Source organism: Anser cygnoides, chromosome 1 (genome assembly GCF_040182565.1).
Source record: "Anser cygnoides isolate HZ-2024a breed goose chromosome 1, Taihu_goose_T2T_genome, whole genome shotgun sequence".
Taxonomy (NCBI): Eukaryota; Metazoa; Chordata; class Aves; order Anseriformes; family Anatidae; genus Anser; species Anser cygnoides.
In genome coordinates, this window is record NC_089873.1 from 142,186,261 (window position 1) to 142,210,354 (window position 24,094).

Here is a 24,094-nt window from a genome sequence, read left to right on the forward strand (position 1 = left end):
TCGTGAGGGTGGCGGCGGCGGCTGTCGGGCGCGTGCGGTGGCCGTTGGGCGGCCGTTAACGGTCGCGGCGGGGGCTGAGGCCCCCCCCCCCCCCCCCCCCGCTGCCGCGCGCGGCCCTTCCCCGGGGCAGGGTGTGTGGAGCGGCCCCGAGGTAAGGGCGGCCGCGGGGGCCGCGGCTGCGGAAGAGTGCGGCGGGTGTGTGAGAAACGGGGGTATTAAAAATGATTAAAAAAAATAATAATTAAAAAAAAAAAGTTTTGTGCTTTTTTTTTTTTTTTTGTATTGTTTCCTGGAAATCCGCGCGGTGCGGCGGGGAGATAAGCTCCCCGGCGGCTGGGGCTGATAAGAAGAGGGGACGGTAAGGGCGGGGCGGGGGCGGTGGGGCTGGGAGGGCGGCAGTAAATAAATAAATAAATAAATAATAAATAAAACCATAATAATAATAAAAATAAAAGAATAAAAAATGAAAGATTCCTGCGCCTGGCTAGCGGCTCCCGGGGCGCACCACAGGGCTCGCCCCGGCTTCTCTCCCCCCCCCCCCCCCCCCCCCCCCCCCCCGCCCGGCCGCCGAGCGCCGCCACCTCCAGCAGCGGCGGTACCGGCAGCGGTTGCGTCTCGCCCTCCGGGCGGCGGGCGGCGCTGCGGGGCGGCGGGGAGGGGGGGGGGGGGGGGGCCGCGCCGGCGCGGGGCAGGCCGGGACGGGGCCGGAGGCCGAGGCGGGGCGGGGCGGGCGGCTCGCCGTATGCACGGGGCTGCGGGCGGGCGCGGGCGGCCGGCGGCGCTGAGGCGGGCGACGAGCGACGAGCGGGGGCGGCCGCCGCCATGGGCAAGAAGCAGAAGAACAAGAGCGAGGACGGGTAAGGCGGCGGCGGCAAGGCTCCCTTCTTGTCCTTCCCTCCCCCCCCCGCTGGTCCCTCCCCGGGAACGTGACAGCGCCGGTGCGGCGGCGGCGCTGAGTCAGGCCCCGGCCGCGGCCTCGTGGCGGCGGGGGGGCCGTTGGGGCCGTTGGGGCCGTCGGTGGAGCCGGCCCCGGGTGCCCGGCCGAGGTGCGGTGAGAGCCGCCCTTCCGCGCTCGGGTGCGGGTCCTCGCGGGGAACGCCTCGCCGGTGAGGCGGCTTTTAAAAGGAGGCGGAGGCGGTTGGTCGCAGCCGCACCGAGCGGCCACCGGGTAATGGCAGGCGTCTGCGCCTTCTCAGGAGGCAGAGTGCTGGCGCTTGTCGGTATAAGGCCGTAACCGCAAGTCCGCAGTCAGGTTGGAGAGTGCTTTTCCTTAATGCTGCCAAGGAAGCAAAATCTGTCCCAAAGCGTTCGCTAAACAGAAACCGTGCGGATCTTTCTCCTTACCCCATCTGCCCATCCTGTATACCCTTCTTGAGTCGCTAAATGCTCCTTTTTTTGACAGTACCCCTATCAAATCTATTTCCCAAACTGTCACTTTGTGACACTCATGCCCTCTACCTTTTCTGATTGAAATGTGGCTGTGTTATTTTATTTTCACAATCTGTGTGTTCTCCTTTCCTGTCTAATAGTTTTTGACTCCCTCCATGCCCATTCTATTAAGACATTACGGAAGTTGTTAGTTATCTTAAGGTTGTTAACCTTTAGGTTAGACTGTACGCTTTTTTCTTTCCTGATACTTTCTGGGTAACATGAGTATTTCGTTAGTAAAGATTTACCTTGTCTAACTATTTTTTCCTCACACCTTTCGTCACACCATGCAGGCTGTTTTGTAGTGTCTGTCATCATCTTGTTTCCTGGGCTGTGTTTCACAGGTATGCCTCGGGAGCAGCTCTGGTGAGGAGATGAGTCAAGTGTCACTTGGGAAGGAAGAAGGAGGGGTTGGATTTTTGTGCTCTGCAGGAGGGTTGGCCTCGTGCTCTTTGTACCTGCTGCAGTAGATGCCAGAACCATTAGGGTGGGCAGAGCCCTCCAAGACCATCCGGTCCAACCATCCCCCTATCACCAATGTCACCACTAAACCATGTCCCTAAGCACCACGTCCAACCTTTCCTTGAACACCCCCAGGGACGGTGACCCCACCACCTCCCTGGGCAACCCGTCCCAATGCCTGACCGCTCTTTCTGAGAAGAAATGTCTCCTCATTTCCAGCCTGAACCTCCCCTGGCACAACTTGAGGCCATTCCCTCTAGTCCTATCCCTAGTTATCTGTGAGAAGAGGCCGACCCCCGGCTCCCCACACTTTCCTTTCAGGTAGTTGGAGAGAGCAATGAGGTCTCCCCTGAGCCTGCTCTTCCCCAGACCAAACAACCCCAGCTCCCTCAGCCGCTCCTCATGGGACTTGTGCTCCACAATCATGCAGAAACCTTTGGGTACTGAAGCGCTGCTCTCCTGGGCCCTTCCAGTGGTAGTGGTGGGTGTGTGGGAGAGACTCGGAGAGCCTTAGTGCCCACCAGCTGCCTTGTTCTCTTCCGTGTGTCTGTAAATTACCAGGCTCAGGCCTCTGTTGAACGCTGTGTGCAAAATCTCATTTATGGCTAAAAGAAGGAAGCTTAAAAGAGGAGCCAAAAGCTGATTGTTAGAATAACTGAAATCTGATTGTTACAGAAAAAGAAGGAACAACGATGCAGTTAAAATAGCTTAGCATCTCATTGCTGCTCCAAGCCCTAAGCGCAGTGGTTTCATCCTGGGGGTGGTGAGCTTTTGTGGCGAGCTGTCAGCATCAGGTGTCCTTCACGAGGAGCGATACGAGTGTTCGTGTTGACGGTTTTGTCTTCCTCACCGTAGGAACCACATGAGATCATTTTTATATGCTTGCTAACATGCTTTTATGCCTTTGCTCTTGGTCTGCAGCTGCCTGCTGTATCCAAACACCTGAAAGATGGCCTATATTTAATACGATTTCTTTGTTCTGTTTATTACCCTTAAACCGTTTTTGTCCAGGTCCCTGTTTCTTTTAGCTGACCTCGGAGAGCTGTGGGGTGTCCAGTGCCGTGCCCTGTACGAGGCATCTGTTTATGTCCCGTGCCTGCGTCTCCACCTCTCAGTGCCTCTGCTTTCATACCAGGCCTGTATTTCTCTGCCACAACGTTGTGTTAGGGTTGGGAATACCTCATTCTGCACGGGTAACTGCTTGCCACTGCTCTCTGTGTGAAGCTGTGGTTGCAGCATGCCAGGGTAAACAGCAGTGAAGCCCAATTAGGCACAGACACCTGGTCAGTTAGAAAGATTGCTGTCACAGCTAAATCAAGCAAAAGTTACAGGCAGGTTAGGAGAAGTTCAGCCAAAGCAAGCTTGACAAGCTTTAGTCTTGAGGCCTTGCAAACGCAGCACAGCTCACGAACTGCTACTGGAGTGGCAATACCGTGTCACGGGGCTGCACAGTTACATGGCGGAGCGAGGGGTAAGCTGGGGGATTGGCTTGGACAAGGCTGGGACACCCCCAGTCCATCTCTTTTCTGTTCCAATAAAGTGAGGGAGGAATGGCTGCCTGGAATCCACGGCTTCCAGTCAGTTTTGTTTCCCACGTACTCAGTTCTGCGCTATGCCGAGCTGTTCGTTTCCTTCTTCTTTTCCCCTTTCGTTCCCTGGCAGCTGCGTTTTAGATGCAGTCCCTTACATCCCTTCTGGCTGCCTCTGAGAGCATGCAGCAGCTCAAGGGCACAACTTGCAGCGCAGAGGGAGCACGTGGGAAGATGCAGGTGTGTGTCGGTGTTGCGAATATTGGTTTGGGCACTGGTGTGACAGAAAGGAGGTTTTCTGCCTTTGTCCTGAGACAAGTTACAGAAGGTACCAGTCATCTTTACTCTGCTCTCTTCCTCTTTTCCCTTTTCACCCCCACAGCTTTGACTTAGGTTGAGTAGTTTCCCCCTCCTGTATTTCTGCTGAGTACAGCAGAGGCCATGCTGATTAGTAATGAATTATGTCCAGGTAAATGAGGCTGAGGAAGAAATGTGGCGTGGGAGCCGGCTGTAAGTACACAAGGACAAGTCCCTGAGGGAGGCGATAGCTGCGGTGAGCAGGGCAGGAATGGGAATGTGGGATCACTCACTGCCTGTTACGAACGCACGCTGCTGTCCAAACAAGTACACCTTCAAACCTGTTTCTGCTCTACCAACACCTCTGTTATGCTCCTGTGGAGTTTGTTATTGCCTCCTGCCACGGGGTTGGTGTGCGTGGGTCCGTGAGTGAAGAATGTGTTTAAGTAGGGTGGTCAGGCGGCGTGTTAGAGGTGCTTTGTAAAGGTGAAGAGCGTCTCGGGTCGTAAATCGCTCCTGGGCCACATGGAAGCTGCCTTAATGGCTTCCTCTTTGGAGCCCGTGCGGTTGTGTTGATCGCTCGCTTTCAGATGAAACCTCATAGCAAAGCTGTCAATAAGAATACAAGACATCTGATCATCCAGACACCCCTAATGGAAGTGTGGGTGTTTTGATGTGTAATCTGGCACCTCCCGGGAGCGATGTGCTCTGCTTTGGTTTTTGGATAGGGCTGCGATGGCAGAAGGTATGTCAAGGTTCTCCCCTGCTGTTTTTGTGAGTTTAGTATAGGATTTTTTTTTTTTTTAAACGTGTGGGAAGAAGGGCTGTTTTAAACTGCAGAACTGTGTGCTTTGAATTCAAGCCTCACGCTGCTGCTGTAGATTTTTCGAGTAAATGTTCTATAAGCAGTAAGCTACAAATAATTTCCTGCCTGGAATCTGAATCTTTCCCCTTGTAGTTCGTAGCTTTTCATATGCATTTTCCTCCTCTTCTCCCAGCTTAGTCCTCTTTTTCTTCTCTTCTTCTACATAGTTTTCTTTAGCTTCCAATACATAATCTTTAGGTGTGTTTGTTCCTGTGCCCTTTGATATTGTGAGCCGGTGCCTGGGCATACCGCTCTGATCATTCATGCATATTGCTTTAGAAGCTACAGGTGCCAGCTGTGATTCTGCAGCCAAGAATGAACACTGCTGCTAAAATAAGACTTACAGTGCTGCTGCTGATGCTATATATTGCTTCCTATTCTGCAAATTAAATTGCTGGCACCGTCTATTAATCATTCTGCTTGGCCCTTTCTTGTTAGTGTATTAAATGAAGTCTTTTAGTTGTTGCCTTGGAAAGTTCAGTGAAGGCTCCAAAGCCTGCAAACACCTGTAGTTTAGAAACATTCTGTACCCCAGAAAATTTACAGTAACCGTCCCTGTCTGCTTCTCGAGAATAGTTCCACAACAAAGCTTCTCCAACAGCTGATAAACCCTCGAGATCCCTGTTTTGCACATCTCATCTGGGAGCTGCCAGGATTGTGTACTGAAAGATGGAGTACAACAATGCAAAATAACTCCTCCATTAGAGAAATTTATTGGCCTGTAGTACTCAAAAGTATATTTATGTACTCCCCAAAGCTATGTTTTTTAACATAAGCATTGCATATTGGTAAGAAAACTGTTTTTATACATTTTGTTGGATTTTTTTTTGAAAGCAAAGCATCGTATCGCTGCATAAACACTGTAAGGATCTGCAAATATTTGCAGTAATGCCAGCATAAACCAAAAAGCGCTATCTCTGGAAAACCTCACTCAGAATAAAGGGCTTTATGGTAAGTTAAACTTTGCTGCTGCTGCTGTGTTGACACTTGTGCTGTCCAGCCAGACAAGCTGACAGCTCTGCATAGCTCTGCCAGTTTTAATTGCATTAGCACTGTCCTGTTTTTCTGACTCTGGGCTCGCGTGCATTGCCATATGTTGGTTCTGTGCAGTTCATCGCTCAGAAGCTGCCTGGGACTCAGTGGTGTAGCTCTGGATGAAACCTCTAGTTCAATATCTCTTAATACTTGCATGATATTGCTTTTTTTCATTTCTTTGCCAAAAAATAAAGTCCCCTGGACTATGAGGAAATCATTCTGCACACGGACTGTGTGTGCACATAATCAATTCAGTCACTAAGCTTGACTTGCTTAAAAAAAAAAGTGCAGTGTAGCCTGGTGGGTGTTCTGGTCTGAAAGCAGTTGGTATCTCACAGCTGATGCGTGTTTTGATCCCGGTGCTTGCAGCACTTACTTATTCTTCTTACGTGTCATTTTTTAATTTTTTTTATAGTAGTCTGGAGATTTTAAACATGAATGTGCTATTTTAATGCTGAAATGCGTTCCTTTAGGTGCACACTGCTAGATGAAGTATGGATTTAGTTGTAGTTAATGTAGGTGGATATCCTTTGCTTCTCAGGATTACAGACTATCTAAAGTGTGTTTCATGAAGTGGTTTAAATTGTATAAAAATCAAAACACATCACAAAAATACCATGAGAAATACATGGAAGCTGTGAAGCAGTGGACTTGGAGGTCATTTTTGTCATGTGTGCTTTTTCTAAATAAATAAAGCCAGAAACTAATCTTTCAGGGGCAACTGAATGATACTTCTGTACGTAGTGTTTCATATTCCATGCTTTTAGGCTTTTAGCCACCTTGGGTGCTAAACACTTAAACGGAGCCTTGAAGAACTGCCTTTTTTTTTTTTTCTCCCAGAGCTCTTGTGCTGTCAACTACTGGCTACAACAGAAGCTTGAAGTTCTTGAAGTTTTGCTATATCTTTGTTTAAGTGGGAATTTTAGGTTGTGGTGAGGGGTATTTTTGTCTAGGGTATGTAAAGGAAACTTTCTTGTCTGTTGTGTTTTATTTTATTTATTTTTTTTTTTTTTATTTTTTTCCCCTCCCTAGAATCTGTTGGGGTTAAGGGTTGCCTTTTCTGTGCCTTTTTCAGAAGGTTTGGCTTAGCTGATAGTTATTCCTCTTGCCTTCTTCCGTGGCCAAACTTGAAAGAGAAGGCATGACTCTTAATGATTTCGTTTTATAAAATTTATCTTGAGAGCCGGAATAAAAACCAATTGCCCTTTTAGTCAGGTTTTACTTCCTTGCTGCCTCATATAATTAGGTAGCTTCCCCAGCTTCCTTCATCTTCCTGGGGAAAATTGGGAGGTGCAGTTCTGCATCACGCTTGACTGAGTCGACCTGTCAGCTGTCCCAGGCCTCGTGGTTTTGCTCCTGCTGTCCCGGCTGCGTGCTGTAACCACTGAATTGGATCCGCTGCTGTGATGCCATCAAAAATTGACCGGCTAAGAGAGTGCTTTCTGCGAGAAGCTGTGGCCGCAGGGTTGCCTGAGCTGGTGAGGGGAAAGCCTGGCTGGGAACTGGGAAGGCAGTCACTTCGCCTTGCCCTACCCTTCCCCATCGTTTGGGAAAAGGCAAGGAGCGGGTGGCCTCTCCTGGGGCCGTGGTTTTCTTATCTCTGGCAGTGGGTTGCGTTGCTGGTGCTCACGTGGATACCCCTCACTTCATGGCCAGAGGAAGGAGTGCAGCTCATTCTTTCCCAATATTCAGTCTCCGGCATATAATCAAAATGCTTTCAGCAGGAGAAACCAGGTGGCTTCTTCCAGCCTATAAGTTTGTATTGTTCATTTATTCGGCGGGAGGTAAGAAAGAGAAAAAAGCCCTAGCTTAGTTTTCATGTTTTGAATGGCTGAGACAGCAAGTGCTTATATTTTCAATTTCATAAACCACTTGGAGAACAAAGTTGGTGGTTTTGAACAGTTCCAAAGTGCTTTGTGTCATGGAGCATTTTAAACCAGTTACTCTCAGAAAACCTTTTTTTGAAGAGAAAATGCCTACATACCTTAACAGCTATGAGTTAAAACATCTACAGATATGCCATTCAGCCCGTGTAACTTGCTAATTTTGTTACGAGCTGATCAGCTTGTATTTAGAAATACATCCTTATTACTGGGCTTAGCGACCCACATGTACAGAGGATGGGTAAGGTGCTTGAGGGGGGTAATGGTAAAGACCTGGTTAAAGATACCATTTTTGTTTGGTCTCACACTAATGCAAAGCCAAACAGATGGCTCAGCTTCTTTCAGCCTTTTTGAAGTTCAGGTTGTTGTTTTTTTTTAAGCAAAAGCAAACGACTTAATGACAGTGACGTTCCTTTGAAGTTGGCTAGGAGAGCTGGTGTCATGCAAATGATGAAATATCTCCAAAGTGGCCTCAGCAAAAATGAGCCCTCTGATTATGCAGGAATGTGGGCAGTGAGTTCGCAGCAGTGATGCAACTTTCTTGCTGTGTCAACTTTCTGTCTCTTCTGCCCCATGCGCGTGAATGCTTTTTTTAGTCTGTTTTTAATTGTACAGCTTTTTCTAACGTTTGAACTTCTTTACAGAGCCAGTTTGAAAGCAACCCTGATTAAAATATTGTAACATAATTTTACTTATTATCTCAGTTTTAAAGTGCAGGCAAACTTTTGTGTTGCTCTGTGCAGTACTTGTACTCTTTGTACAAAAGTAGAGAAAGTACTTGTAATCTTTGGGTCTGCATGTACTTTTTTGTTTTGGCAGGAGAGTATTATCTCTCTGACTTTGTTTGCGAAGCTGGCTGTTGGATTTCCAGTAGTTAAAATCTCGTTCTCATCCCAAGCTAAATTCTCCTGTTTCTTTTTTGAGTTTCATTTAACTAATTTCAATGGAGTGAAATTGATATAAATGAGGGCAGCTCGGCTCCTTTGTATGCTGCTAATTAATCCCATTGCTCCACTCTTTCAGTTCATGCATGGATTAATAGTTTTCTTTTCCCTTTCTCTTCCCGCTGCCTAGTCGGGATGCCATCCCTGCCTCAGAGGCACACGGTGCCTGTTTCTAATGAAGTTCTGCTCTGTGTTGGGGACATGCATTGCAGGTGCTCTTATAGGTGTGCGCAGTCGTAATTGTGGAAGATCTTAGGGAAGAGCACAAAAAAACCATGGGTGTTTGCTGGTGGTCTTGCTGATCTGTTACCAGATTCCCTATGAAATGCTGCTGGTGTTTTACCCATGCGGAAAGCCGGAGGAGCTTGTTTGGTGAGGAAAGGGAGTCACACGTTTGGGCTGCAGAAGTTCACTGAGCAAAGTAAAATGCAAGGTGTACTGATCTTATTTCGATGGCTGTAGCCCTGTCTTCCCCACGTTTGGCCTTGTTTTCTGGGGCAGTGCTCAGGAAGGAAGCCTTTGAAGTTTCTATTGCCCAGTTTTCTGTTTGTCAAGCTGCAAAAATCGCTTGAATATATTAACTATGGCAGTACTTGGAGTCACTTTTTAACTTGTCAGGGAAGAGATGAGCAATAATTAAAATACTTGTAACTGTTCTGAAGTACTTCATTAGAAAACTACCACGTTTTTATCATATTTGAGAGATTTAAGTTAAATCTTATCCTGCAGCATGACAACTTCTGGTGAGATTTGAGTTAATTAACCCCTGTAATCTCCTAGACTGCAAAAGAAAAGGCAAAACTTCAAACTTTCTAGCTGCTGCAAAAATCAGTCTCTAATTGTACGCACGAGTTAGAAGCAAAAAGGCAAAGAATGCCCTTAAAAGACTAAAGCAAACCAGGGTGTATGGAAAGTAAGATTAACATAAGCCTGGGCATCCATAAATCATACTTTGTGTTAGGGTGAACTCTGGCCTCACAGTGTCTTCTATGGGGAATTTCTAGGTTCTAGCTGTTGCAGGCCATTGCATCAGAAAAAAAAAAAAAAAAAAAAACAAAAACTTGTTCCAAGCCCATGATTGTTCCTCATGTTAAACTGAAAAAACAAAGCACACACAACAAACCAACCAACCAACACCTTAAGGTACTTGCTATTTTAGTATTTTTTGTCAGATGTTATAATAGCTGAGGTTGTGTGTTTTTCTTTTTAACTGGGGTTGTAGTCTTAAATGTTGATTCCTTGGTGTACAAGCAAAAGAAGTAGTGGGATGGTCTTTTACAGACCATATGCATATCAGTCACAGGGACTTTCTGCTTTTCTGACTCAATACCTTGCAACTGCTTGGGATGTTATAAGTAGGAGAGCTACTGGCCATCTTTGTACATCTGACTGAGCAGAGGTAGGTGACAGCTCTTCATTTGTTCCCAGCTCTGTTTTAATCTTCACACTGCAAATGTTTCGTACTTTCTCTTATAGGCAGATTTTGGTGCTGTAGCTTTGTCATTTTATGTGGTAAACATGTAACACAAGTACCTTAGATTGGATTTTTTATTTTTTTTGAATATCACTTTCTGTTACTGTCCTGGCGATGCTGTGATTGCACCAGGGATGTTGCTGAATTTCCTGTATTGCTCCCACCTTTCTTAAACATTCTCCAAGTACGTATTTGGAATGGTCTGGGTGTATTTGATCCTGCTTAGATACAGAATGGTGTGCTGGCACAGCATTTAGCTGGTGGCCCACTGAATATGCAGGAATCTAGTAGTAAATTTCTTGCTTTTTCACTGTGTGATGCAGGTTTTCAGTAGCCTGTGCAGACAACTAGTGCTGGAACCCTTTGGGCAAGAACAGCATCTTTAAAATACTGAAGTAGATGATTCCTTAATGTTCTATCTAGGTCAGCAAGGTCGATGTTTTTTCAGTGTGAATGTTCCTATGTGCTACTTGTAAAATGTGAAGTTGTAAAACTTGTAAAAAAAAAATTTTTTTTGAATGTTCTCAAGTCCTATAATTCTGTTTAAAGGGCAAGCAGCAGTGAAATTGCACAAGGGAAGTACAGAACCCTTTTTTTGATCAGGGATATAATTCTAAAGAAAAAAGAGTTTTGTTTGGCATCAGAAATGCGGTAATTGCTGCATACTTGTTATGGATTACTGCTATCTCCTTTAATCAGCCTGACTGCTGTTTCTTCTCCCACTGCATAGCATTGCCCTGTGTTTGGCACAGATGCCCTTGGAGGCAGCCATTTAATGTTCTGAAAATTGCTTGTTTAGGTTTGTGAGTGGAGTATGCACACCTAACTCTCACTCCCCTTTACTGCTGTTTTACCAATATCAGAACTAGGGAATGAGTGAACTCTCTTCATATCTGGCATTGAAAATAGAGGCTGGGATCAAAAGCATGTGAATAAGAAAGGTGGCTCTGGCTTTGCTTCTGAAGCAGCGTCAGAAGAAAATTAGGCAAATGATCCCTTCTCAGCAGTGCAGTAGCACTCAGCTCTCAGCTTCGAGCTTTCCAGGCCTCCCTGAGGCTCTTGTGCTGGGGGAACGTGGGGATATTTCAGCGCATGAACCTGATCAACAGCAAGCCTCCTTGGAGTCCAAATCATGATGAGCTTGAATAGCCAAAGTCATTCCAGTCACATATAGTTTTATATATATAAAGATCCTGATGCCAAAGCAATTTGGTGACAAAATTGAAAACTGTTCGAGTATACTGGTGCTTTCAGGTTCCTCTGTAGGATACTTCTTAGGGTTGGGGTGAGGACCCGTGCAAGGGCTGAAATAAGGGCCTAGGGAGGATGGGTGAGACCTTCTGGAGGGCTTGGAGGAGGAGGTTCCTTGCAAGGGTGCTTGGGCTTCTGAAACTTGGGGTTGGGAAGTACTTAAGTTTATAGGAAAAAGTTTCCTAGGTGCGTCTTCTAATGCCAATAGGAAAGCCCTGCTGTTGTGTATTTAAATGCAACATGTTTCTTACCACAAAAGAATCTCCCAGAAGAAGAGGGAGGGCACCTTCCCAATCTTCTGTTCCACTTTGGTTTATTATGAAATTCTTGTGGAATAATATCAGGAAATTCTCATGGAATAATATTAAAGTCGAGAATCATTAATGTAATTCAGAATCCTAATTCCAATTAATGAAATGATTATGTTGTTGACTGTTATACATTTCAAAATCTTTACAACAACACTCAATTGGCTAAAAGCCCTAGACCACAATTTTAAGATAAGGAAGTTCAAGGTCAGTATGGAAATAAACTCTCAGTCATGGAAGCCAATATCTGAACTTGGCTTTCCGATGAAATTCTTACTTTACAGTTCTTTAAAAGAATCATAACTTTCTATATTGCGGATGAACGCATGCAGCCTTAATTTTTACTTCATCCAGGCTCAAAGCCTGCTCTGTCTCCTCTTCCAAGTGGAAATGTGGTGCGAAGTGTAGATTTCTTGGAAAGCTTTGACTCTTCAGCTGTAGAAGCCAAGGTTAGAAAGAGTCTTGTGCTATACTTATGCCACTGTTGTGACAGCTGAACTGTCTTCCTTGTTACTCCTAAATTGTTCTTACTGGTGGGTGTTAAAGCTTAATGTCTGTGAATTAGGTTTTTTCAGTGTTTGATTTCAAATATTTTCAAAGATAGATATTTTCAAAGAAGTTTTCCTTTTCAAGACTCAAGGAGATTTTAAAAACAAAACAAAAACCCACCTGTAATACGCATGCCCCTTCTCCCCTCCCCTTAAAGCCTGGAAAACATAAAGCACTATAAGCACCTTTTGCTAGTAGCATAAAAGCATGTGTTTTATGTTCGTACATACTTTCTGCAAAGTTGCAATGTGAAAAGTCATTTTTGAGACTATCCATGTAAAATACGAGGTGTTTTAAAGGCTTAGTACCTGTGCAACCATCTGGTCAGGCCCCTGTAGTAGTGCGAGTTGGGCAGCCAGTAGTAGTGGTAGTAGTGGACCTTATAGTTTGGTCTCTTCAAGCTATTTCAGGCTTGGATTTGACTTGATCTCCTCCATTAAGAGTAGAAGAAGGTAAGCAGTTGTGCTTAATTGACTGACGTGCTGCACTCAATGCAAAAAAGAAGCGCGAAGGCCTGTGCATGGGCCTACATGTGACATAGTTAGCCTGCTACTAGAGCTTAACTCTAGGTGTAGAGGTGATTGTTGGCGTTTTTATTTCAGCTGTCTATGCTACCTCTGGTGCACAGCCAGTTAACTGCGTATAAAAACAGCTCTTAAATTGCTGAAACATCAAGTCAGCTGTTTTTAAGGTGCAAACGGCCCAAAAGTTGATTCTTTCCTCTTGGGGCCTGTGGGGATTGGTTTAGAAATCTTGCATTCTCTTTTTGAGGGTTACATTTCTTTAAGAAATGTACTACTTATCGTGTCAGCATGTAAGAAGGACTATTAAGTATATTTGAGATGTGCTTTTTTTTTCCTCTCAACTAGAAATATGTATCCCTGGCAATACACTGTGCAGTGAGGAGATTCATCATATTGCTTTATGTTTGGTTTGTTCTATCAGCATAGAAGAAAATTTAAGGTCTTGAAAATGCAAATAGTCAATCTTTAAACAAAGAGGAAATGCACTGATGCTTGCTTGTGCTGTTGTAACAGACAGACAGTATTTGGTGACTTGTTTATGCCCAGTTTTGGGGATAAAATGGGTTTGTGGATTTCAGCATTCACTTGTAAAATGGTTCTTTGAGCCCTCTACTTTTGCTTACGTATTAAGTAGTCCTTCAAAATTATGATATTCAATAAATACTTGATTTTCTCTGTTAATATTTGACTTCTGGATTTATAAATTGGCCATGCTGAAACTCTGGTAGTTGGGAATTTGCTGGTGTCTTGGTGGTCCTGAGTTTGGCAGAAATGTGTTTCCCTTGTTTTGTGGATATAGATTCAAATATTTGGTGGGTCAACTGTGTGTTGTAAGTGGGTGGCAATAAATGAGATAGATATACATGGACAGAAAATTATTCTCTGATTCACAATTTCACTAAGCGGGAGTTAATTGAGGTATTAATAGCATATGGATAAAACGATTTTTTGAAACTGTGAGCAGTTGTAAGAGTAGCATCCTAATATTTGCTACTTTAATAGACCATTTTTGGTCTGAATACCTAAATTTTAAGTGTGAAGCAGGGAATAGGCACGACTCCTTTCTGACAGCTGCATTGTGAGTACGATCACAGGAAAAACTTCTGAGTATTAGACTTGGTCTTTGCTCAGTCCTGCTGGTATAAGTAAAGGGAAAAAATGCATCTGAACTACAGCTATTGATAAAGGAAAGGAAAGGAAAAAAGCCACTTGCGCTTGGTTGCAGGTGACATTATTTGCAGCAAGAAAGGAAGATGCTTTAGAAAGAGAAACTTGATATAATGAGATTTAGTGAGGAGGGAAGCATATTTCATATGCCTAGTGGAACTTCTTTTGGCTTTCTTTCGTCCTGGGAGAGGTGTTGCTAATACTGCATTAGTATTTTTTTTTTTTATGATCCACTTTCATGTCTGGTAGGGACTGTACTCTGTTCCTTTTGAATCATTTTTACACTTTCAGTTTGGGGGCTTGCGTTTCTGCCAGTGACACCTATTATGATATGGAGGGCTAAATGATTTATCTTTTGGAGGAACAAAATGAAACAGTCTGGTTGTATTCTTCCAAGAAGATTTATCAAATTTCATATCTGAACTTTAAAGTCAGTACTTCATGAACTGAACATATTTTACCGTTTCATCTCCCTTGAAGCAGACAATATGTGTGAAGTTTCCTTTTTGTCCTACTGGGTAAAATAAATACAATGATTAAATTTTTTTTTTTTTTGGTCCCTGACTTGCTCGTGTTCTCTTTGATCTTATATTTTGAAGCTTTTGTTTGTTTTATGCAAATGACTTCTACTTGCACAAAATTTTAAACTCTTGATAAACCCTGCTTTCCTTTTATATTTTAGTGCAAAAGATGATATCGATATTGATGCCCTTGCTGCTGAGATAGAAGGTGCAGGAGCTGCGAAGGAGCAAGAACCTCAGAAATCCAAAGGCAAAAAGAAAAAAGAGAAGAAGAAACAGGATTTTGAGTAAGATTTTTTTCCTGTCTGTCTTTATTTCATTATGCAAAAGCTCATTTACTTAAGTACCATAACTTCTTTCTTATTTTAGTGAAGATGATATCCTGAAGGAGCTGGAAGAACTGTCAATAGAGGCACAAGGAGGGAAAGCTGACAGGGAACCTTCTGCAGGAAAGGTGAATGATGGGAGGGAAGGGGGCTATTTACTAGGAAATAGCTGGAATACAGGACACCTCTGTCCCAGAATAGTTCTGGTGTTGCAGTGTGGCTGGGGGTCCTAGGGGAAATGTAGCAACCAGTATATATTTTTGATTATACTCGAGCTTAATTTAATAGTAAGTGTCAGTTTGAAATATTTTACCACAAGCCATGTCTCCAATGCAGATAATTATTCAAAGTCAATCAGTAAATTTTAATTGTGGGCCGAGTATAGTGTACTCATCAGTAACAGTTACAGCTTTTCAAACTTGGTCTTCAATAAGAGAAGTTTTTCTTGACATCTCTGAATGCTGCTGCTTAGCTCTCAGTAGCATGTCATTTTTCATGGCTGATTTCTTAATCATTTAATTACCAGGTTGAAAATGACAAAGAAGAAAGCTTATCAAAACAAGACAAAAAAAGAAAAGGAAAGAATAAAAAAGCTAATATTGAAAATGACTATGACAGTGAGGAAGAGGAACATAAAGATACAAAATCTAAAAAAACTCAGAAAGCAAAACAAGACATGCTTTCTGGCAGCGATGATGATGATCTTGAGATTCAGCTTAAGAAAAACAAAGGGAAAACTCAGAAGTCAAATAAAAAGCATGATATGTCAGAAGATGAAACTAACATTAAGAAAAGCAAAGAGCGTGTGGGGACATTGTCTACAGGTGAGAGCGGTGATGAATCAGATGACGTCTCCCAACCTAGAAAAGGACAAAAGAAGAACCAAAAACCCAAGTCGGCTCCTGCAGCTGAAAGTGGAGATGAGGAAGAAGAGTCTTCATTCAAAGTAAAAACAGTGGCTCAGAAGAAGGCAGAAAAAAAAGAACGTGAAAGGAAAAAACGCGAGGAAGAAAAAGCCAAGCTGAGGAAACAAAAAGAGAAAGAAGAATTAGAAGGCGGTAAAGAACCAGCAAAGCTGAAGGAAGCTCCAAAAAAAGCTGAAGAGAAGGCTTCTCCTGAAGTCATGGCCCCTGCCACAGGGGAAAAAGGAGAGACTCCTGCAGGAGCAGAGGGTTTGTAACTTGGTTTCTAAAAGTATAATTTTAACACTGTAGTTTTTATAAGACCAGAAAGTTGGCAGGCTTCGAGGATGATTTTTTTGCTGTATTCTAAGTCGTGAATCCTAGACATTCGGTAGCCTTGTCTGCCTCTTTGTGTTGGCTCACATGTGGCTGTTTTTTTCCTGGCTCATAGTTTGCTCAGGTACAGGGGGAAACAAAAGCCAGATGGTGATTTCTCATTACCATATGTACGTAACAGTTCTGTAATGCAAACATCATTTTTCAGTCCAATTATTCTTAGACATCTGTTACATTAAGACTTCAGGCTCTGTCTTTGTAACTTAGGAGTTTTATTTTTTCATAATGAAGTGCTTATGTAGTAGCCAAGTGAAAATGTTCCTCATTTGGAGTTATTTATAGTATTTGAAACAGTAATTGTATTTGGAGTCCTTAAAATTTCTGGGGTCTTTGATCTTGTGCCTCTTCTTTCCGTAGCTGATGACAATGAGGGAGACAAAAAGAAAAAAGACAAGAAAAAAAAGAAAGGTGAGAAAGAAGAAAAAGAAAAAGAGAAGAAAAAGGGGCCCAGTAAAGCCACAGTTAAAGCTATGCAAGAAGCCTTGGCTAAAATGAAAGAGGAGGAGGAACGGGCAAAAAGAGAAGAAGAAGAACGCATAAGACGACTAGAGGAATTAGAAGCTAAGCGCAAAGAGGAGGTACTGCATAAAATAAGGGACAGGGTAATCTTAACCTGTACCCTTGCTGGTGTAGTGCGAAGTGTGCTTTAAAATTTCTGTGTGTTTTTTAACCTTTTTCTAGGAACGATTAGAACAAGAGAGGAAAGAAAGAAAGAAGCAGAAAGAAAAAGAGAGGAAGGAGCGTTTGAAGAAGGAGGGAAAACTTTTAACAAAAGCTCAGCGAGAAGCCAGAGCCAGAGCAGAGGCTACGCTTAAACTGCTCCAAGCTCAGGGTAAGCTGTAGAGGCGTGGTGTGTTTATTTCTTGAAAAACCAACCAACCAACCGAAAAAAAAAAAAAGAAAATTCATTTCATTCTCCTTACTGCTCTTTGCATTTGTTTTTTTCTATCTGGGGCCAGGTGGGCAATTACTTTGCTCAAATCAGCACAGTAATTCCACATAAAGCTACTGTGCTGTAGTTGTGTTTTAGCAGTGTTGAGCTGTGGCCTTTTTTTAAAGTAGTTCTAGATGTCTGTATATTTTCATCTTGCACTTAAAATATCCAGCTTCTTAATACATTCCACGTGTGGTTTGAAGACGCTAGTTATCAAACTCTGTGAGAAATAACTTGATTCCATTGCCTAATCCAAAGGTCAGGAAAAGCAGATGAGCTGGGCTGCAGCTCTTGTAAGACTAGTGATCTGTATCCTCTTGGATTAATTCAGGTGCTCTCTTAAGCAAGTAGGTTACTTTGCCTCCAGTTAGTCTGTCTATAGGAACAGTGTATCTTCTTTCATTTCTGTCAGGAAAAGGGTATATAGCAGCTTTCCTGCTTTTCAGTCAAATTTAATCTGCTTCTCCCTTTCCATGAGGTAAATTTATCCAATATATTGTAATCCCATCTCCTAATTTCTGCCTGGTAATTTATTTATGTGGCTGAGGAAAGAAGAGAATTCCAGAGGCAGAGTATCATTCCTTTTACATTTGTAGAGAACCACTGTGTTTGTATCCATTAAAGATACGCTAAAGCCATGATTTCTCTTCAGTCCTTGTTATAATTACTAGAAACCTTATATTTCTGTGCTGCTACAACTCTATTTTGCTCAGATCAACACAGTAAATCACGTGGGAACCTGGAAGAATGTTGAGTGTTTCAGAAGGTACAACAGTAATTAAATGATTTTTAATAATGTTTCTGCAGGTGTTGAAGTGCCATCCAAAGACTCTGTGCCAAAGAAGAGGCCAATATATGAAGACAAAAAGAAAAAGAAGCAGCAGCAGCCAGAAAATAAGGAAGGTGTGGTTTGCATATAGGAATACTTAATTTATTAGTCACAGTTCAAGAAATGTTTGTGGAATATATTAGCTAATCCTAAACTAATTGCACTTCAGGGTGCCTGCAAGGTTCTTCTGACACCCCCACTCCCCACGCAAGTGCCGATACATTAAGATTTGAAAGGTTTCTTGAAGACTGCTCACTTAATCCTTTGCTTTACGATCTACTTGACTGTTTTTTTCCTCTAACCTTTTTTTTTTCTTTACATATCCAGCACTTAAAAATTATACAGAATGTAACAGGATTTTAAGAAAGTGAGGATAGATGCCTGTGTGTGTGTAGGTTAAATCAATGTAGTATAAGTAACAATGACTTGTAATTATGTCAAAGTTAAAGTTCTATGGTGAAAGAGGACTGATCCCAGTTCAAGTTCCTCTCTTTTTAGGTTGGAGGGATTTTTTTTTTGTTTACTTACATATAAAAACAGTTTTTCAGTTTTCAGGACACAAGTAGTTTAGAGCACTTGTATTTCTGAAAACTTAGCATTTATCGCGCTAGTTAGATATAGATTGGAATGTGCCACAATTTTTGCCTCTCATGCTTCTTGATTTTCTTTTGGGGGTCCTGCAGTGGCTCTTTTCAAGATTATTCCTTGGTTTAAAACCAAAACACTTGTATCAGTTTTATTGTTGTTGTTCAGCTGTGTTTTTTTACATTCAGTGAGTTATGTGGCTACCTACCTCTTAAGAATGTATAAAGGATTGTGAAAGCTGGTCATCTGAATTGGTGTTTTTCTTTTTTTCTCTTTTTTTTTTTTTCATGGAACAGTAGAACAAGAAGAGGGTAGTTCATTAGTACTGGTTCATTTTCTCTTGTATTTGTAAGAAAATGGGATTTCTTCTGATGTTCAAAAGCAGTGGTAATCCTTTTAGCCAGTAACTGGCTTATCACACAAATGTATTTAACTGCATGGCAGGCCAGATGTTTCTCAAGTCAGCTGTACGCTTTAACTTTATTTTAGCCCAGTAGATGGGAGTTCACTTAGTTTGGTATTGAACTCAAATTTTGTTTACTTGTAATAGCACAACTTAAAAATGGACCTTAAATGTGAAGCTGTATGTCTAACTATATTTTGAAGTTTGCACTTTGAAAGAATGTAGCAACTAGGTTTTTTTTTTTTTTTGTAGTTTCAGAAAGCTTGGAGGTAACTTCCACAGCTGAAGATGCTGTAGAACAAGAAACACCAGTGAAAGAAGAGACTCCTCTTCCAGTAGAGCCAGGTTAGTAGTAACGCTAATAAACCTAAGGTGTGTAATAAGACTGTGTGGCAGTACTGCATGGCAAGTATTGTACTGCTTTTAACACCCTTCGTCAGTACCTTGTTGATTGAGTGGCCATTCTTTCTTGAGGCAGTTGCTGTTTTTTTTCTTTTTTTTTTTTCTAAAGGAAGAACTGATGGAATTTTGTGGAATAAAAAGGCGTGAAGCCTCAGAATGAGATTGCAAAGGTCCCTTATTCAGGGTGTACTCCAGTGCTCAATTAGCTTAGGCAACTGTCATATAGGCGCATTCAGTGCCTTATGATTAGCTCCTTTGACTTTTCATTTGCTTTTTTAAAAGGCTGTTTTGTCAGCTGTTAGATGGGGGTGGGGGAGAAATATGCTGCTTCTGGTATCAATATTGTAATCTTCACTGTGACTGTATTCTTGATTCCAAGTGTTTTGTTTTTCCTAAGTGCTGGATGCAGTGAATGTGGATTAGCTTGTGAAACAGGCAGTATCAACCTAGTGAGTGATTGTTGCCTTTACTTTTGCCTACACACAATATTTGTTTTGGCAAAATAACTTTGTACTGGACGTCATCTTCAGTGAGGAGACAGTTTCAATTTTTATCTTTATTCTTAAGTCAGAAAAGTACTGATAAAGTTCCAGCTTTGTGAAAATCAAGCTGAATATATACTTTAATTCTAGCTTGATTTATCTCTTGACGGAGCAATTCCAGTGCAATAAAAGAGAAGGACTGTCTGGCAGAATGTTAGTTCCTAGTTAATGTTCTAGCAGTCTGGAATTTACTCTTTTTTTTTTTTTTTTTTCCATTTGAAGTACCTGAAATTTCATGACTATATATTGTTTAATGCTTCTTCTGGAGAGGATTAAAAGTCTGCATTTTTTTTCCATTTGTCACTTAAAAGCTTCAGTCTCATATTTGTTTGAGCTCCTGCTGGAATTAATATTTTGATGTTTCTAGAATTCATGATGTATTATAGTGTGTTAAGTCACCTGGAGTCTTAAAATAGCACTTTCTATAGACACTTCATTATTTTATCACTAATTAAAGAGTGCGAGTTTGGTTACAGTTTTAATTTGTTTCTCTGTCACTTTGTTACACTTGGCTAACTGTTAATTGGGCAGCTCCTGACAAGGAACATGATTTTGTTAGAAGTTTGCGTGGCATGTATTATGCAGGCGCTATTACATATTTCTTACGTACGTGGCATTTTCTCTTCAGGGAATGTGGAGATAATTCGGTAGAATTATGGTAGCAAACTTGTGAGCTTTTGTCATTATGCCGAAGGAAAGGCCATCTAAACTTCGTATGTGGATGAGCTGTTTTGTTTTTCGTTTAATGTTGGATTTCTTAGTTTCAGAAGAGAAGGAGGAAGAAGAAGAAGCAGAAGATGCGGGTTTGGATGACTGGGAAGCTATGGTTAGTGATGAAGATGGAGAGAAAGGTGGGCATGTAAATACCAAATAGATGCTTTTTCTGATTGACAGGTTTCTTTGGGTTTATTTTTTGTTTCTGTAGAAAACAATATTATGTTTAGATTCCCCTCCTCCCCCGGTTAAATGAGTCGCAAGGCAAGTGTAATAGGAAGTAGATATAAGGTCCTCTACTCCTGAAAGGCAGAGCTTTTCATTAACTCTCTTATGAAGACAGGCTGAGGGAGTTGCGGTTGTTCAGCCTGCAGAAGAGGAGGCTCCGGGGAGACCTTATAATGGCCTTTCAATATCTAAAGGGATATCTATAGGAAAGGTGGGGAGGGACTCTTCATCAGAGTGGAGTGATAGGACAAGGTGTAATGGTTTTAAACTGAAAGAGGATAGATTTAGATTAGACAGTAGAAAGAAGTTTATTACTCAGAGGGTGGTGAGGCCCTGGCACAGGCTGCCCAGAGAAGCTGTGGGTGCCCCATCCCTGGAGGTGTTCAAGGCCAGGCTGGATGGGGCTTTGGGCAGCCTGGGCTGGTGGGAGGTGTCCCTGCCCATGGCAGGGGGTTGGAACTGAGCAATCTTTAAAGTCCCTTCCAAACCCAAACTGTTCTGTGATTCTGTGAACTGTACAAATATTGCTGAAGACTGTCCTTTGGAAATTTATGGGCACTTACCATCTGAAATAAATCAGTTGAATTCCTTTTTATTTATTTATTTTTAATGGGAGTAAAGAAAAAAAAAGTAAAAATCCCCTCCTCTAAATATCTGATTAAGCCTCGTGTGGGAGTTGAGGGAAACCTTTTATCCAGTGCTGTATTTCTCTAGTAACCAGTCCAAAGCCATAACAGTTTTACTAGGTTCTCAAAGCAGTGAGAGACTGAGGTGGTGTGGAGGTTAGCATGCATGCATTATAGTGAGTACTAGATACCTTCTCTACTTTTCTTTGAGAGGCAAGTGCAGAAGAAAAGGAAGAATTACCCAAACACCTATATTCCTGAGTGTATATGCCAAAGCTCATATTCTGTCTGCAGCCAATAATTATCTTTATTGGAGAGGTAAAGAGCTGGGGAAGATTGTATGGATAACTTCTCAGGGGTTTTCCTCCAGTGGTGGAGAAAGTTGTATTGCTGCAAATCTTCCTGAACAGGAGCTGATTACTGTAGTTAGTACTTCCATGATCTGTCTTTATTGTTTCTTAAGAAGAAATCAAAAACTATTTGTCAAGTATTTTTGATTTGCTCAGCCCTGAAAACTCGTATTTCGTTACAAGTATGTGTTCTTGTGCTCCTGGACTGCTGGAATGTTCTATTTTAAAGTACCTTCTTAAAAGTCTGTTGTCACTATCCTAGGGGAGAATGTCACATCCCACTTCTTGCTGCTTGGATTTGAAGGATCTGCAAATGTGATCCAGAAAAAGAACCTTCCTGGGAACTGGATTTAGTGTATTACTAAGCTGTTGGCTTTCAGTGTAGCAAGGAAACATCCACTAATCTTGAAGAGTAGTGAGCCTACTCGCAACTCTGTAAGGAAAACAGTGTAGAGCTTCAAAGAGTGTCCATTAGCTTGTCTCTTATGATTTTGCAAGTATGATAAATGGGAAGCTTTTAAAGAAAGAAAATTACTCTCTGATAGTTTGTTTTTGTCTGTTTACTGAAGAATTCGTCTGAAAAATATTGATCACCTCTTAACATTCTATAAAACGTTAGGATGAGATTTTTAAAGATGTAGAAGAGACCAGTTGTTCTCATTGTTTCTCCTGCTTAAGTATACATTTCTGATCAGTAATTCACTGAATCCATATTGTGTTGAATTTGGATTTTCTTTTTGTTTAGAGGTGTTAGTGCACCCATTCAGTTTTGAAGCTCATAGAGTTCTAAAGGATGTCACTTCCCAGCATTTTTGCAAATGACTTCAAGTGCAAGTGTGCTGATAATATTGTTCCTCCCTCCACCCCAAATTTACTCTGCCTTCACAGGTTCTAAGCACTTAAGTCTGTAACTCTGAACAATAAGCACTTTTTATATTTAAAGTTAAAAAATGATTTTTCATAGCACTTCTTGAATGGAACCTAATCTCAAATCCTCACTCTGATAGTAGACTCTCTTCATTTCTTTGTTTTGTTGCCCTTTCCCTCAGAAATTTGAATTTAAGAGAATTTTAACTTATATATATTTTTTGACAGAGAGCAAACCTGTCCACATTGAAGTCAAAGAACAAAATGAAGTGGATGAGGAAGAAGAGGAGGAGGAAGAGGATGAAGATGAAGAAGAGGAGGAGAGTGAAGAATCTGAAGATGGAGAAAGTGAAGGGAGTGATGATGAAGATGAAAAGACTTCAGATGAGAGAGAGGCAGACTCCCAAGCTGCTGGAAAACAATCTATGGAAAAAAAGCCCAGCAAGGAAATTAGCTCTGATTCCGAGTATGACTCGGATGATGACCGCACTAAGGAAGAACGTGCTTATGACAAAGCTAAACGGAGAATTGAGGTATTAGGATGCAGCTGTATTTGAGGAATTTTCACGTTGCATAAGAAACAACTTAATTTTCTGTTCACGGAAAGGCCTTTTAGTCATATTGGTCAAAATGATGGCTGTGTTGTAACTAATATTTAGGCAGGTCCAGAAATTGGGTTAATTGAGGAGAAGTACTTGGTTTTGCTTATCCAAGACAACTTGATCACAAAGAATGTGTACTTCAGTGTCATTCTTCCCCACCTTTCTCCCTTCTGGTGAAAGAGGCTTTTATCCTTTACAGATGGATATTTTAGAGTGTTTAAAAGCTGTATTTCTGAATTGTTCAACATTTTTTGTGGCTGCTTATGCCCTCTGTTTCCGTATTCAAGATGCTTATTCAAACTCCATCATCAACAAAACTACATGTTAGTGGATATAATAGCTTAGCCTACTAGACTGTAACAACAAAAACAGATCCCCCTCTCCCCACCCCCTCAAAAAAAAAAACAAACAAACAAACAACAGCCAGCTCCATTTCAACTCTTAGCTGTAAGTTTTTTTGAATTCCCAAAAGGGGAATGGCAGTCTTTGAATTGCCTTGAAAATTTAAGTCCCACAGTTAGCTTTGTTTTCTGTATGCATGTAATAGTTCAAGAGGTGAGCTGTGGTTCTTTACACTTAACATTTTTTCTGTGTCTTTTACATAGAAGCGACGAGCTGAAAATAGCAAAAATGTGAACACTGAAAAACTCAGAGCACCGGTTATTTGTGTCCTGGGGCATGTAGACACAGGCAAGACCAAAATTTTGGATAAGGTAAGATACAACTTGTGAAGGCACCCCTCCATGCATCTTGTATGTGTTTGTTTTCTTGGTTGAAAACAGAATTGCACTCTAAGAGACTATTTTAATAGCCTCTTAAATGTAAATATATATTTTCTTGTCTCTAGCTCCGCCATACGCATGTACAGGACAGTGAAGCTGGTGGTATCACTCAGCAGATCGGTGCGACTAATGTACCCCTTGAAGCTATTAATGAACAAACTAAGATGGTGAAAAATGTAAGTAATAGCACCTCAAAGACTGTTTTTTTAAAAAATGTTAATTGTAAGCTCGTTACTACTTAGTCCTTGTGAGACTTCCCAACAAGGGCAGATGCCTTTTTCACCATTTCCAGTATTGATTTGTTTTTAATTCCCACCCTTTTTTTCCCGTCTCCAAACTAAAATGGGAGGCTGTCTCAATTTTCAGTTT

At 42.0% G+C, this 24,094-nt stretch overlaps 1 protein-coding gene across 2 annotated transcripts in view; it reads left to right on the forward strand.

Annotated features, from left to right (window-relative positions):
* Positions 1-700: 700 nt before the first annotated feature.
* Positions 701-24,094, forward strand: part of EIF5B (eukaryotic translation initiation factor 5B) — a 34,617-nt gene continuing 11,223 nt past the window's right edge. The window contains exons 1-12 of one of the 2 annotated variants that reach the window (XM_048048114.2): positions 701-857; positions 14,399-14,524; positions 14,607-14,691; positions 15,090-15,735; positions 16,219-16,439; positions 16,543-16,693; positions 17,603-17,698; positions 18,865-18,957; positions 20,318-20,407; positions 22,570-22,874; positions 23,549-23,656; positions 23,791-23,901. In XM_048048114.2, coding sequence (XP_047904071.1) covers positions 823-857; positions 14,399-14,524; positions 14,607-14,691; positions 15,090-15,735; positions 16,219-16,439; positions 16,543-16,693; positions 17,603-17,698; positions 18,865-18,957; positions 20,318-20,407; positions 22,570-22,874; positions 23,549-23,656; positions 23,791-23,901 — 2,067 coding nt within the window. In that variant the 5' untranslated portion in view covers positions 701-822. The remainder of the gene's footprint in view (positions 858-14,398; positions 14,525-14,606; positions 14,692-15,089; positions 15,736-16,218; positions 16,440-16,542; positions 16,694-17,602; positions 17,699-18,864; positions 18,958-20,317; positions 20,408-22,569; positions 22,875-23,548; positions 23,657-23,790; positions 23,902-24,094) is intronic. The other variant, XM_066984068.1, reaches the window with a different exon arrangement.